This window comes from Myotis nattereri (genome assembly GCF_964212035.1).
Source record: "Myotis nattereri genome assembly, chromosome: 9".
In the NCBI taxonomy this organism is placed as follows: Eukaryota; Metazoa; Chordata; class Mammalia; order Chiroptera; family Vespertilionidae; genus Myotis; species Myotis nattereri.
The window spans coordinates 34,916,440-34,929,231 of NC_138084.1; the positions used below are offsets into that span (position 1 = coordinate 34,916,440).

General features: G+C 45.1%; 1 protein-coding gene across 1 annotated transcript in view; it reads right to left on the bottom strand.

Annotated features, from left to right (window-relative positions):
- Nucleotides 1–2,366: 2,366 nt before the first annotated feature.
- Nucleotides 2,367–12,792, bottom strand: part of MICAL2 (microtubule associated monooxygenase, calponin and LIM domain containing 2) — a gene marked incomplete at its 3' end in the record, with an annotated part of 205,588 nt that continues 195,162 nt past the window's right edge. Inside the window, exons 34-36 of the mRNA XM_081098896.1 lie at nucleotides 8,181–8,280; nucleotides 5,591–5,664; nucleotides 2,367–2,551 (exon numbers count right to left, since the gene is read on the bottom strand). Coding sequence (XP_080955022.1) covers nucleotides 2,367–2,551; nucleotides 5,591–5,664; nucleotides 8,181–8,280 — 359 coding nt within the window. The remainder of the gene's footprint in view (nucleotides 2,552–5,590; nucleotides 5,665–8,180; nucleotides 8,281–12,792) is intronic.

Genomic DNA, 12,792 nt, shown 5'->3' on the forward strand with positions numbered 1-12,792 from the left:
AAATGGAAGGCCAGTGCAAGGATGAGATTTATGTTTTAACTTGGCCAGATAAGACAAAGTCTTAAACCACAGAGTACAGTCTTTGGAAGAAAAAGTGAACAAATTGCTTCTCTCATCTATTAACAGAATACGAGAGCCAAGAACTACCTTCTTTCTTGGCCTTCTTAGGAGAATCTTTCTTTTAGATGGAAATAGATCAAATTTAAATAAGTGGCAGTTAATTCTTTTGTACAATGACAACCCAGACACTACACATTTGAGCATCATCTGTCAAATGTATGCAAGTATCCAAAGTGCACTTGTATATAACTGACAGAAAAGTCTGGGCTTGAATAGGTCTACACATTCTAGAATGAAAACTGAAGTTATATATCTCCTTCTTAAAATAGTTAATATTCCTGCACATCCATAGTCTTACCTCCAAATGCCTGGTGGCTGGAAATATTAGTTTGACTAGCTCCATAAATCTTTAATACTACATAACTCTCTGCCCCAAACATCTGAGTTATTTGTACTAGTATATTAAATAGCTTATGTACCAACATCTTAGTGAAAATAGGTCTTCTCCAAATTATAACATAGGAAAACCAGAATTATGAGGAAATCATATTAGCAATTTCCACCAAATAAATAAAATAGATAAATAGCCATAAGAGACACAGTTTTCATAGATAACTAGATAGGTAGATAGATGCCTATACATGTTTCCTAATATTAGAATTCAGGCACTAAAAGACTTGATTCTGAAAGAAAGGAGAAGGGGGAAAAAACCCTACAACGTTAGGAGCTTCATATACATGGAAACGATGTGTTTTAATATGACCCAAAACATTGGCTGACTCGGGAAATCCAGTTATACTTCCTATTTCTGGCTTGTCGGTTGGCCAGGTCCATGTATATAGACAGCATCTCAAACAGAAGTGGTTCATGGCTCAACTCAAATTGAGGGAAGTTAGGTCTCCAGTCAGAGCTGACTGTTGCAAAGCACCTTTTGTCCAATGACACATTTAAACACTTGCAGAAACGAGAAAGGCCAAACATACAGCAACAAAGGGTTCTCCAGTCCACCTCTTGTCAATGACAGAGCGAATCTTCAAAGAATCCCATCGAGGGAGAACAATCAAATACTTTATGACAACAGATCACCATTTGAAATCTTTTCTTTGGTTTCACATGAACCATCAAAACATCCCAGGAATTCTACATCAGTGCACAAACTCCATCTCTCAGCTTTCCTTGTACAGTACATTGAAAATGTCATTACGGAATCCATGACCCAGCTTGGGATTCGGTAAATGGGGTCACCTCACTCAGCTGCACCTTGAAGTCAGAAGTGGTTCTGTCCTTGTCCCGTGGGTTCCTGGGCAACCCCGGCGGCGTCTCAGAGCCACTTCTCTGTTTCGGACCCAAGAAGACCACCACTGTGACAGGTTCCTTGCCTTGGATCACCAGCGTGTGCATTTTTATGGCAGCACCAATCTCAGCCATAATTTTATCAACAAATGAAGGCGTTTCCCTTTGCTATTCCCAACAGTTTTTTTTAAAAAATATCCATTTTCTAAAAATGCTTTCCAGTATGTCCCAGGGACCATAAGGACAGCGCTCTGAGAATAAAAAGCCTGTCTAAGCCAATAGCACTTGGTGAAAACTAGTGATCCTGTTAGTACAAAGTTAAAGTTTTATTTCCTCTCTTTTTAAATAAAAGTAAGGTTCAAATGTTCTATTAAACTCTCATTGCTTATGTGTATTATATTAAGGCTTATAAATACACCTGGTAAATTAAATCCACCCTGGATTGAATCAACACCTGCTATGTGAGTTATTTGCTTTATGTAATCAGTAATCTCAAGGTTTCTCCTCTGTCGCTGGAAACAAAATTTAAATATTAACCTAATCTTTAAACTACTGCTGCTTCCTTCTGACATTTGGGAACCAGTCATCCATGCAAAAAAAAAAAAAAAAAGGCAAATATGGATATATTCATGAAAAGGCAGCTTCTTAAAAAATCTTAAGATGTGCAACTCAATGCACTGGGCAGATACATGGTAAGAAGCAGAAGGAAAGTCCATCTGTGTCACCTTCTAGGGTAAACAATGCTGGTCACCTGCCAAGGTCACCTCCAGTCAGAGAGATCTGCTGAGGTTGACTGCCCATTTCAAAAGCGTCTTTGTATTTTCTTCACTATAATCTCTGGAAGGATCTGGGGCAGCTGTAGCACGTGAGAGAATTTCAATTTTTGAAAACATATTGCCGTATGGTATAACTCCAGTCGCAGGTCTGACAAATGCTGCCACAGGAAGTAGGAGTGTGTGAGGTGTGCGGGGCAGGATCCGGTCCTTGGCTGGCTCCGAGGGGGAGGGCCCTGCTCACGTCCTGCTCAGCTGACAGCCCCTGGAGAATATGAAGCTTTCAAAGCGCTGGTCTTCAGCCTTTTCTCTGATGCGCTGTTCCTCTAAGGAATCCACAAGTCGGTCCCTCTGCTCAATCACTTGCATCATCTCAGCGAATATTTCTCGCTCCTCATTTAGATCGTTCTCATCTTTCTGGCTCTCTAAAGAAAGAGAAAAGACAAACAAACATCGGACTCAGGTAAGATTTGGCCACAGGAGAGCTTCTGGCCTCTGCGTTCTTGATTGTCCCGGACTTGTGCTGCCCTTTAATTTCCATGGAGAAAACAAGGAAAAGAATTGAACACCAGGGAACTGCCCTCGAAGCCACAGATTAGAATGGTGGGTGCTTTGTGCTGCGGGCAGCTCACTTTCCAACTGGAGACTATATATAAAGTGATGGGGAGTACCCCTTTGTGAGAAAAAGAAGGTAATACCAGCCAAGCCCTACCAAGGCCTCCCCCTCCCCTCCTCTGCACAAAAAAATATCCACAAACAACAAAATGTCTGTTCTCCCTAAACACGTCTGAGCTGCAGCAAGCAGAGTTTCTAAGCAGACTGTCTGCACCCGTGGCCAGTGCTTCAATTATGGGAATCCTTTTTCAATTTGTAGCTAATGACGAACCGTAGCCCTTTGGGTAGAGACCAGGCGGAAGCACAGTGAGGCACAGCTGGCCAATAGGAGGATGTGACTGCTCTTCCCCTTAGCCTTTCGGAGCATGTGACCCGCTTCCTACATAGCCTGAAATAGCCACTTGCCTGGGGGAGATAATATTGTTACAGGGAAAGGGTAAGAGACAGGTACTGCAGTCATGCCTTTCTGATATTCAAAGCAGGACTTTAAAGCCAAATTTAAGTCTTGTCAGCCAGATCATTGCCTAGGGAGACTTCATACATTCCTGTAGCCCCTTCCGTTTAATACATCAGGAGCCAGGTGAGCCCCATCCCAGAGTGGAGAAGGGCCGCCTTCCCTCACATCAGGCTTGGTTCTGGGTGGGGCCAGGATGAAGGTATAGATGACAACAGGGAGATAAAGAAGCAGCAGTCCCTTCTCAGTCCATGTTTTATGGGCCGGTGAGAACTCTGCCTGTGTTCCAGTCTCTCCATTCTGCACCTCAGAACCCCCAAGGGGGCAGGAAATGTATCATTTGATGGGAACACTGGAGGCCCAAGGACTTTGCCTCATGTCTTGTTTGGAACGCTGGGAAGAAGCCGGCCAGAGAGCACCCTATGTATACACAGGCAGTGCTTTGTGGTTGGGCAGAGAAATAGGGAATGAGTGTGACTCCCCCAATCTTGATCTCATGTGTGTGGCATGTGTGGAGCCTAGAAGTGCTCACTTGTCCCAGAGCTGCCAAAGGGAGCTGGCCCCTGGGGCTCCCCCAGGATGAGGAGTGAAGTGGCCCCACAGTGGAGACCGGTGGTGAACCTTGGCCAAGCTGAATGGAGGCTGCTCTGAGGGTCGGGTGAGCCAGGGAACACCCTGAGGCTCCAAGCTCACCCAGACCAGGGCAGGCTGTGGATTAGCCAGCCACACACCTTAGCTGCAAATGCCGGCAGAGAGAGTGGCAGCCCGATGACAGCGGGCAGCTGTGAGGGGACTCCGTGACTCCGCGCAACCCACCCAGGTTCCTAACGCCCCAAACTCACTCAAACCTGCCTCTCCCATTACCTGGCAGTCACCTTGGGGAGAAAAGCAGAAGGAAGGGGTGGCCATCTGCAAGATCGACCATTTTCATCCCAAAGAGACTGAGCATTTCCTACAGGAACTGTTTAAAATATTGCATCAGACTAAGTTTACCAGAGAAGGGGATATAAAGTTCTTTTTTCTTCTTCTTGCTAGTTAGTGGGATGAAGCTTCAGTGGGAGATGAGCTCAGGTACAGACAAAATGAAGAAGCTGCATTTTTTTTTTTTTTTTGAATACCCGAGACGGGTGAGAAAATGTATGACCATCAGTCCTCAGTAAGAATTGTTTTAAAAAAGAATTGAAGGTTGGCTAATGGAGTCTTTGGTGGTATTTATTTGACCACCCCTGAAACAGAGTGAATTAAAATCGGTATCAGATGTGTGAATCAGACCTCAGTTTTACACGATGGTTTGTTAATTAAGTATATTCCAGTTCAGTGCTCCTTATCAGATAACCAACTCAGTAAAAACTTTAAATTTCTCTCAATTTTGGCTTGTCATTTAAGCCCTTTCTGACAATCCAAGGTGATGCATACCACTTTCATCTGTCCCACAGAGTGCAGCTCTGTAAAGATATTGTTAGAAATAGAACTCTTGCTATAAAGAAACAGTCTATAAGTCAATACCAACAGGAGACCCCGAGTCTGTCGTGATCTGTTCTTTAATTTCAGCCCTATCATTTATCTTGAGCATGCTTGTTAAGTTCTCAGACTCAGTTTTCTAATCTGTAAAATGGGGGTGAAATGCTGAAATAAAAATATTCATGATGATGATGTCTAATAGTTACTAAGTGTTTGCCCTGTACCCACAGGTAGGCGCAATGTTCTGTCCATGAGGTATAAAGGAATTATTTGACTTGTTCTTAAGACCTATGGTAAGAAAGCCATGCATGGGTCTGGCCCCACAAGCACACAGTGCAAAAGAGAGTGAACGTGCCCAGCTGCCTGGAGCCAATGAATGTATAAATCAGTATATCGTGTCACTTGCGTTTACTTCAATTCTCTGTCCTTCATGGTGAAAATAATTTCCTCACATACAATGCTCTGGACCAGCCATGCTGGGAAGGATGTTTCCTTTACTGCCCCCTAAGTGGTCCCCAAACCCCTGTGTCGTGGCGCTCATCTCACTGTACCATAATTCCTGGACGGGGTGTTGGTCTCCACAGAGAGACCACAGGTCACAGTGGATCTCCTCCATATGCCAGTCACACACTGGATCCTCCATAAATATTTGCTAAAGGAATGAATGGATAAGGGAACATATGTGTGAATAAATGACTTTGTTCCTATTCACACTTGGGATGGAGCAAAGTGCTGCTCTCCCAGCCAGAGTGAATGAAGCCGGATGGGGACTGCAGTGCTGTGGGCAGTGGGCAGAGGGAAGGCTGGCTTTGTGCTCCCCTCTGGCTCCCTGGCAGGAGACCCTCCCCTCTGAGATTTGCAGCATGCTCTGCTCAGGTGTCTTTCGGAGGGGAATTGTCTTTAACAAAGACCCAAAACACATCACCATACTCACCCTCCTTGAGCATTTTCTCTCTTAATTTCTGCTCCAGTCTGCTTTGATGATCTTCTAATTCTAGCTCTTGGGCCCTGCGGATGAGAAAGCATTCAAACCTTACAAATACTAGAGATTTGTGTAGACGCACTGACAAATAAGCCCACTGACAGTAGCTACTGCATTCTTCTTCCCTCTTAAAGCTGGAATATCTCTAAACTGGATGTTTTGCTGCTGCCGGTCACTGAAGGTGCCGAGAGGGTTGCTGAGATGTGCTGGGCTCAGGAGATGGTGAGAGGAACTGAAGGGTGAATGTGACCTCAGTAGGCTTTAGGAAGGCCATGCAGGCCACCCTTTACTGAAGGGTCATGAGGAAAGGACTAGAATAGTCCAGGGGGAAGCAAGGACAATCTGAACCTCTTCTCTCTTTTGAGGGTAACATGACTTCAAGTATCACCTATAACCAATCCCAACTCTGATTGTGGTGGACAGGAAAAGGAGAAAGCAGAAACAGGAGACATTTTGTCCAGGTGGAGGCAACAAAACTCAGCCATCTGGTTGTAGGAGCTGGGGAAAGAAGAGTCAGTGGGCCCTGGCCAGGTAGCTCAGTTGGTTAGAGCGTTGTCCGGATACACCAAGGTTGTGGGTTCAACCCCCAGTCAGGGCACATACATGAATCAACCAATGAATGCACAGATAAGTGGAACAACAAATTGATGTTTCCCTCTCACCCTCATCGATGTTTCTATTTCTCTATCCCATTCCCTTCCTCTCTCTCTCTCAAACCAATAAAATAAAAAGTATACATTAAAAAAAAAGAGGTGGGTCCATCATATTTTTGTGACTATATAGATAAGCATGTCTAATTCTGGAGTTTGGTTCATGTCATGGGTTGAATAATGACCCCAAAAAGATATGTCCACATCCTAATCCCTGGAACTAGTGAATGTGACCTTATTTGAAAAATGTTTTGGCAGATGTAATATATGTAGTTAAGTTAAGGACCTTGAGATGAGAACATTCTGGATTATCCCAGTTGACCCTAAGTCCACTGACAAGTATCCTTACAAATGAAGAGGACGACACAGACACCCAGAGAAGGCCATGTGAAGACGGAGGCAGAGAGTGGAGTGATGCAGCCACAAGCCAAGGGATGCCTGAAGCCACCAGGGGCTAGACAGGCAGAGGGAGCATGGCCCTGCTAACATCTTGAGTCAGACTTTCCTCTTCCAGAGCAGTGAGGGAATACATTGCTGTTGTCATAAGGCACACAGTTTGTGGTAGTTAATTATTCTGGCCCTAGGACAGTAATACAGACAGCAAGCTCACCTGGGCTCTCATATTTGGCCAAGCCATTATCGGTAATAAAGGTGATCTTTTGATGTTTCATCTAGTGGCTTGGTAGTCTTATTTCTCACCTGGTCCAGAACCCAGCCAAGGGAGAGGAACAGAATGTATTAGGAATCTTAAAAGATAGCTCCCCACTCCCCCAATTACCTCTCAGGATTGGGGTTAAGATAAAAGGAGACAGCATAAGTGAAAGCACCCAGTACAACATGTGGCACTTAATTGCTTTACATTAATGTTACTTTCTCTCCAGAATGGTGACAGGTATAGACCTTCAACTTTGTCAGAGTGTGTTGATATCCATCTCTACTTTCTTTTTTTAAAAAGCTGTTTAAGAATATTTTTTATTGATTTCTGGGAGGAAGGAAGGGAGAGAGAGAGAGAGAGAGAGAGAGAGAGAGAGAGAGAGAGAGAGAGAAACATCAATAATGATAGAGAATCATTGATTGGCTGCCTCCTTCATGCTCTACACTGGGGGTGGAGCCTGCAACCTGGGCACGTGACCTGACTGGGACTCAAACTGGTACCTCCTGGTTCATAGATCAACGCTCAACCCCTGAGCCAGGGGTCCTCAAACTACGGCCCCGCAGGCCACATGCGGCCCGCCGAAAACATTTATCCGGCCCGCCGGTGTTTTTGCCGCCGCTGCCTGTTGCTTAGCAGCCGACTAGTTTTTCTTTTAAACTATAGTCCGGCCCTCCAACGGTCTGAGGGACAGTGAACTGGCCCCGTTTAAAAAGTTTGAGGACCCTGCGAGCCATACTGGCCTGGCCCATCTCTATTTTCTGATCCTCAAACCAGGCTGCTGCCTCTTATTTAGAGAAGACAGCCAGACATCTCAGTCCTTCAACGCGCTAAAGCCATAGGAAGCTCCCAGGCTGCTCCCACCAAGCCTCTCCTGCGGTTCACGCTCAGAGGCCAGAGACATGCTTCCCTGTTGCAGGTGTGTGTTTGCAGGTGGGTCCCTTTGGCCTGGGCCACAGAGATGGGTTGAAAATACTTTTTCCAAATGTCCCCCAGCTCCAGCCCCATTACCTGAAATCTATTTTAGCTACAGGACTTCACAGACAGAATAGATAACTGAAGATTCTCTGCACTAATGCCAGCATGATATGCAAGGCATCAAGTATCAATTTGCCTCAATCACAATTCTGTATGCACAAGAAGAAAAAAACCCCGGGATGGCCACCTAGGAGGGTGAGCCACCCCACTCCCGCCCCGCATTGCGTTTAGGCCTCACTGCTATCCGTGTGGCCTTACTTACATGATCAGCAGCTCCGACTCATATCGCATTAATTTATTCTTCTCCAGAACTAGCTTAAACCATTCCTGCAAAAGCTGGGCTTCATCCTGTGTGCCTGAATCTGCTTAAGAAATCAACGACAAATGGGTTAGATTGGCGCTTCTCTCCACCTGATCAAACTGTTTTGGAGCTACTTTAGTGGACCATGTTTGTAGCAAAAAGAGCTCAGCAGGCAGCAGTCCCCCGATGGCCTGTTGATGCCTCCAGGTCAGGGACATGAAAAATAAAACCCACCTGTGAATGCTCTAGGTGCGGTCCCCTTTCACATTTAGGACATGAATACTTCAGTTCCAAGGTCATATACCCTTGATAATGTCCTGTCACAAATGACCCTTCTGCCTACTTATATGTTCTCAGTACAACTTCTATAGTTTGTGCATCACATCCTTCTCCGTTGAAAACCCAAATAACCCTGCTGGTTGGTGGGGCGCGACTACAGCGTTTTGGACAGGTTCAAGCCTTGGACTGAGAGGGCACAGTCCTCTCATTGCCACATGCAAGTCCCAGCTTGGAGGGCAGAGCCCACCCAGCACAATTATAGCCAAGAGCTATAGTTGTAAGCTTGAATCTATGGTCCGAACACGTGGCCCCATGTGCCTGAGTGATGTGGGCTTGATAAAGTTCAGGTGCATTTAATTAAGTAGGATTGAAACCCACGAGAATGGCCGTAACCGGTTTGGCTCAGTGAATAGAGTGTCGGCCTGCGGACTGAAAGTTCCCAGTTTTGATTCCGGTCAAGGGCGTGTACCTTGGTTGTGGGCACATCCCCAGTAGGAGGTGTGCAGGAGGCAGCTGATGGATGTTTCTCTCTCGTCGATGTTTCTAACTCTCTATCCCTCTCCCTTCCTCTCTGTAAAAAATCAATAAAATATATTAAAAAAAAAGAAACCCACGAGAATGTTGTAAACATCTTGATCACGCCCTTACTTTGCCTCGTGGCATCTGCTATAAAATAAAGACACGGCTTGTGGGCGCAGGCGCTGTCCATCAGAGGGGCAGTGTCCCATCGAGACCCAGCTTTCATTCTCTTGTCTGTCTTTTCTAAGCCTTTCACCACCCCCACTCACTGAACCAGGCTGAGCTGGCATGGCACATAAGGCACCCTAGGATTGAGTATGCCATGGCTGTGCCAGCTCGCCACACTGGTTACTATCTCCTTCTCCTCCAATATCAAATGCCCACTGAGTGCCCAGGTGGGCTGTGGCTTCCTTCATGGGGCAGAGAAGCTCATACCACATTTGGTCATAAAGGAGTAGTGATTGGCATTTAGATTTTTGGCAAAAAGAAAAGGCAAATGAATAATGTTATTAGCTTTGAGATTCATAGAGAAAAGTTATATCCATATAATCTTATAACTTAGATTACAATCTTTATAGCCATATATTCTTATAACTTAGATTATGGTTAAGCATCTCTGAACCAGGAGGTCACAGTTTGATTCCTGGTCAGGGTGCATGCCTGGGTTGCAGGTTCCATCCCCAGTGTGGGGTGTTCAGGAGGCAGCTGATCAATTATTCTCTCTCATAATTGATGTTTCTGTCTCTCTCTCTCCCTCTCCCTCTCTGAAATCAATAAAAACATATTTTTAAAGATGAATTCCCTTATCTCCCTGTCTCCTTTTGTTAATAAGGAAAATGGGGTCCAGAGAGATGTATATGCAATGCTCTAAACTATATATTTAGTTAATGTGCAAACTGGTGCTACAATGCAGCTCTTAACTTCTGCTGAATTCATTCATTCATTCATTCATTCATTCATTCATTCATTCATGAAATAGGTGTTGGGTAGTGCCTTACGTACTTGGGATACAGTGATAGGTAACCCATCTAGGGACCGTTCTCAACCTTCTATAGACCCTTAATGCATCCAATTGGTATCATCCAGCCCACATTTCTATGTCTTGTCTGATAGGAAACTTTGGTAACAAAGTCATTTCCTGAAATCAAGCTTTCCAATGTGGGCCATGTCCATCGGCACCTTGCAACTCCACTCAGAAAAGGACATGACATTTGTTTTTCATGGCTTCTTAGTAAACACCAGTGGTTCCTTAGTAATCTCTAAATGTCTTTCTAAATAGTCACAATTTTAAAAATAATCCTACCTAGAATTTTGACAGGGATCAGAATTCATGTTTCTTTCCCAGGTGGAAAGTAGAAAATGTGCTCGTCTCTAGGTCTTTGGGCTCTGCAAAGCTTCCTGAGTTTTCAAAGACTGAGGTTACATCTGCAAGTGTTTTCAACACCAGAGGGTTAATACGGTTCATTCAATAAATTCTGATTGAATAATGCCACATCCAAGCCTCTATGTATATATCATCTTACACCAGGACTTAGAAATCTGAGTTCATTGTTCTCCCTTTTTTTCTCACCTTTCCAGGTTCAATTTCCTCTTCTAGATGGTTGTTTAACATTTCTAGATTGAGGACCATTTGCCTCGATAAAGAAAACAGAAAAGCTGAGAGTTGAGAATCCTGCTTTTCCCCATCGTGTGACATGATACCATCTGCCTCAGCACAGGGTCTGTTCTCTCCTTGTTTCCAATCCAAAAGAAACAGCACTATTTTGCCGTCTTCAGAGTATTTTTTGTTGTTGTTTTTCAGATTCAGCCTCTTTGCTGCATTATACCCTCAGGCTCCAGCCAGACTTTTATCCTGGATTTCATGTCCCTTTTCCAATCTTCCTTATGTGTCCTTCTAAAATCTGGCCCACTAGAGAGTCCCCTGTGCAGTCCCATTAACTTTTCTTTGGTTTTATATATATATATATATATAATATATTTGTTAATCCTCACCCGAGGGTATTTTTCAATTGATTTTTAGAGAGAGTGGAAGGAAGAGGGAGAGACAGAGAGAAACATCGATGTGAGAGAGACACATTGATTGGTTGCCTCCTGCACGCACCGTGACCAGGTTCGGGGGAACCTGCAATCAAGGTACATGCCCTTGACCAGAATTGAACCCAGGACTCTTCAGTCCACAGGCAGATGCTCTATCCACTGAGCCAAACCGGCTAGGGTCCCACTGATTTCCATTGTTGCTGTTCTCCACAAACACAGGTTGAACTGAATCGATTTAATTTTTTTTCCATTGGAGTACTTTGTAATTTTATAGCCTCCAGTTCACTTTTTTTTAGAGGCTTCCTTTCCTCAGTAGTCAAAAATCCCTTTAAGAGATCTTCTAATGTGGACTCATGTGCAGATTCCCAGGAAATCTGCCTTTCCAAAGACTTGGATCCAGGGGATTGTGCCTTCCCCATACTGGCCTTGCTCTCAACTCTAAGGATGCACCGAGACTTTAGTCCATGATCTCCAAGACTCACTGCCTCCCATCAGAAAACGTCCTACGGGTCCTAGTGAAGCCTGGACCAGCGTTGCCCTCACTGCAGAAGTGGCCGAGCGCCTGGGCTTGGAGATCCAGCGCACCTGGCTCAGCCACTTACCCAATGTGTGACCTTGGGCAAGCAGCCTCACATCTCTCCACCGCCGTGTCTTCCGGTGAAAAACAGGGATGATCGTAGTACCTGCCTCCTAATTAGTTATGGGGATTAGGTGAGATGATGCATGTAAAGTGCTTATCACGGGGGTTGGCACATAGTAAACAGCCAATAAACTGCCCCTTTGCTGTTAGTACCTGCTGTTTCTTCCAGCGTCGACTTCTATATAGTTTCCTGTGGGTTATTTTTGGTTCACCTTTAAAAGTCAGCTAGAGTGCAATCCCTGACTTGGTTATACATGCCTAAATTTTGCCTTGTGACTTCACTTGAGGTTAATAAAAACTCTTAACAAATTATTATTATTTTTGGCCCCATGTAAATGAGGTCAGAAGGCTGCTGGCTCATCAGCACCTGCTCGGGAGGACGCCAGTGCTCTGCCTGCAGGGATCATTGGCTCAGGCACGTCTCCATCTGTGGCTGCTGTGGGACTGGAGGCCTCTCTAAGGCAGGGGTGCGAGGCCTGTGTCTGGGAACCAGGGCGCAGCTAGAATGGTGCTGCTGGAGGGCGCGCAGCCCTGGCTCTGTCTAGATAGCTCGGCCACCTACCCCTGACTGCCTCCTCTGCCAGTGTTGCCACCGGCTGGTCTTCATTCGCTCACGTGTACTGTACTCATAGCATGCCTTTTCCTAGACAGACTGCAAGGTTTCCACTTGCTCGGTGGAGCAAAGTAATCAAAACTCAACACAACTTTTTTTAATGGAGTTATATTTTGTGCTTTCAAAATATATTTTTATTGATTTCAGAGAGGAAGGGAGAGGGAGAGAGAGATAGGAACATCAATGATGAGAGAGAATCACTGATCAGCTGCCTCCTGCACACCCCACAATGGGGATCAAGCCCGCAACCCAGACATGTGCTTTTGACAATCGAACCTGAGGCCCTTCAGTCCATAGGCCAACGCTCTATCCACTGAGCCAAACCAGCTAGATCTGGAGTTATTTAAATTGACCCAATTTTCCCCAAGTGAGCTCTAAAAACTACAAAGCAAGTTTGGTTACTCCCTACTGAAGTTGTCCGATTACCCTCCACATTCAAGTTCAAGTCACCTAGCTGGACAACACTTCGTCCCTGCTTCCAGTAG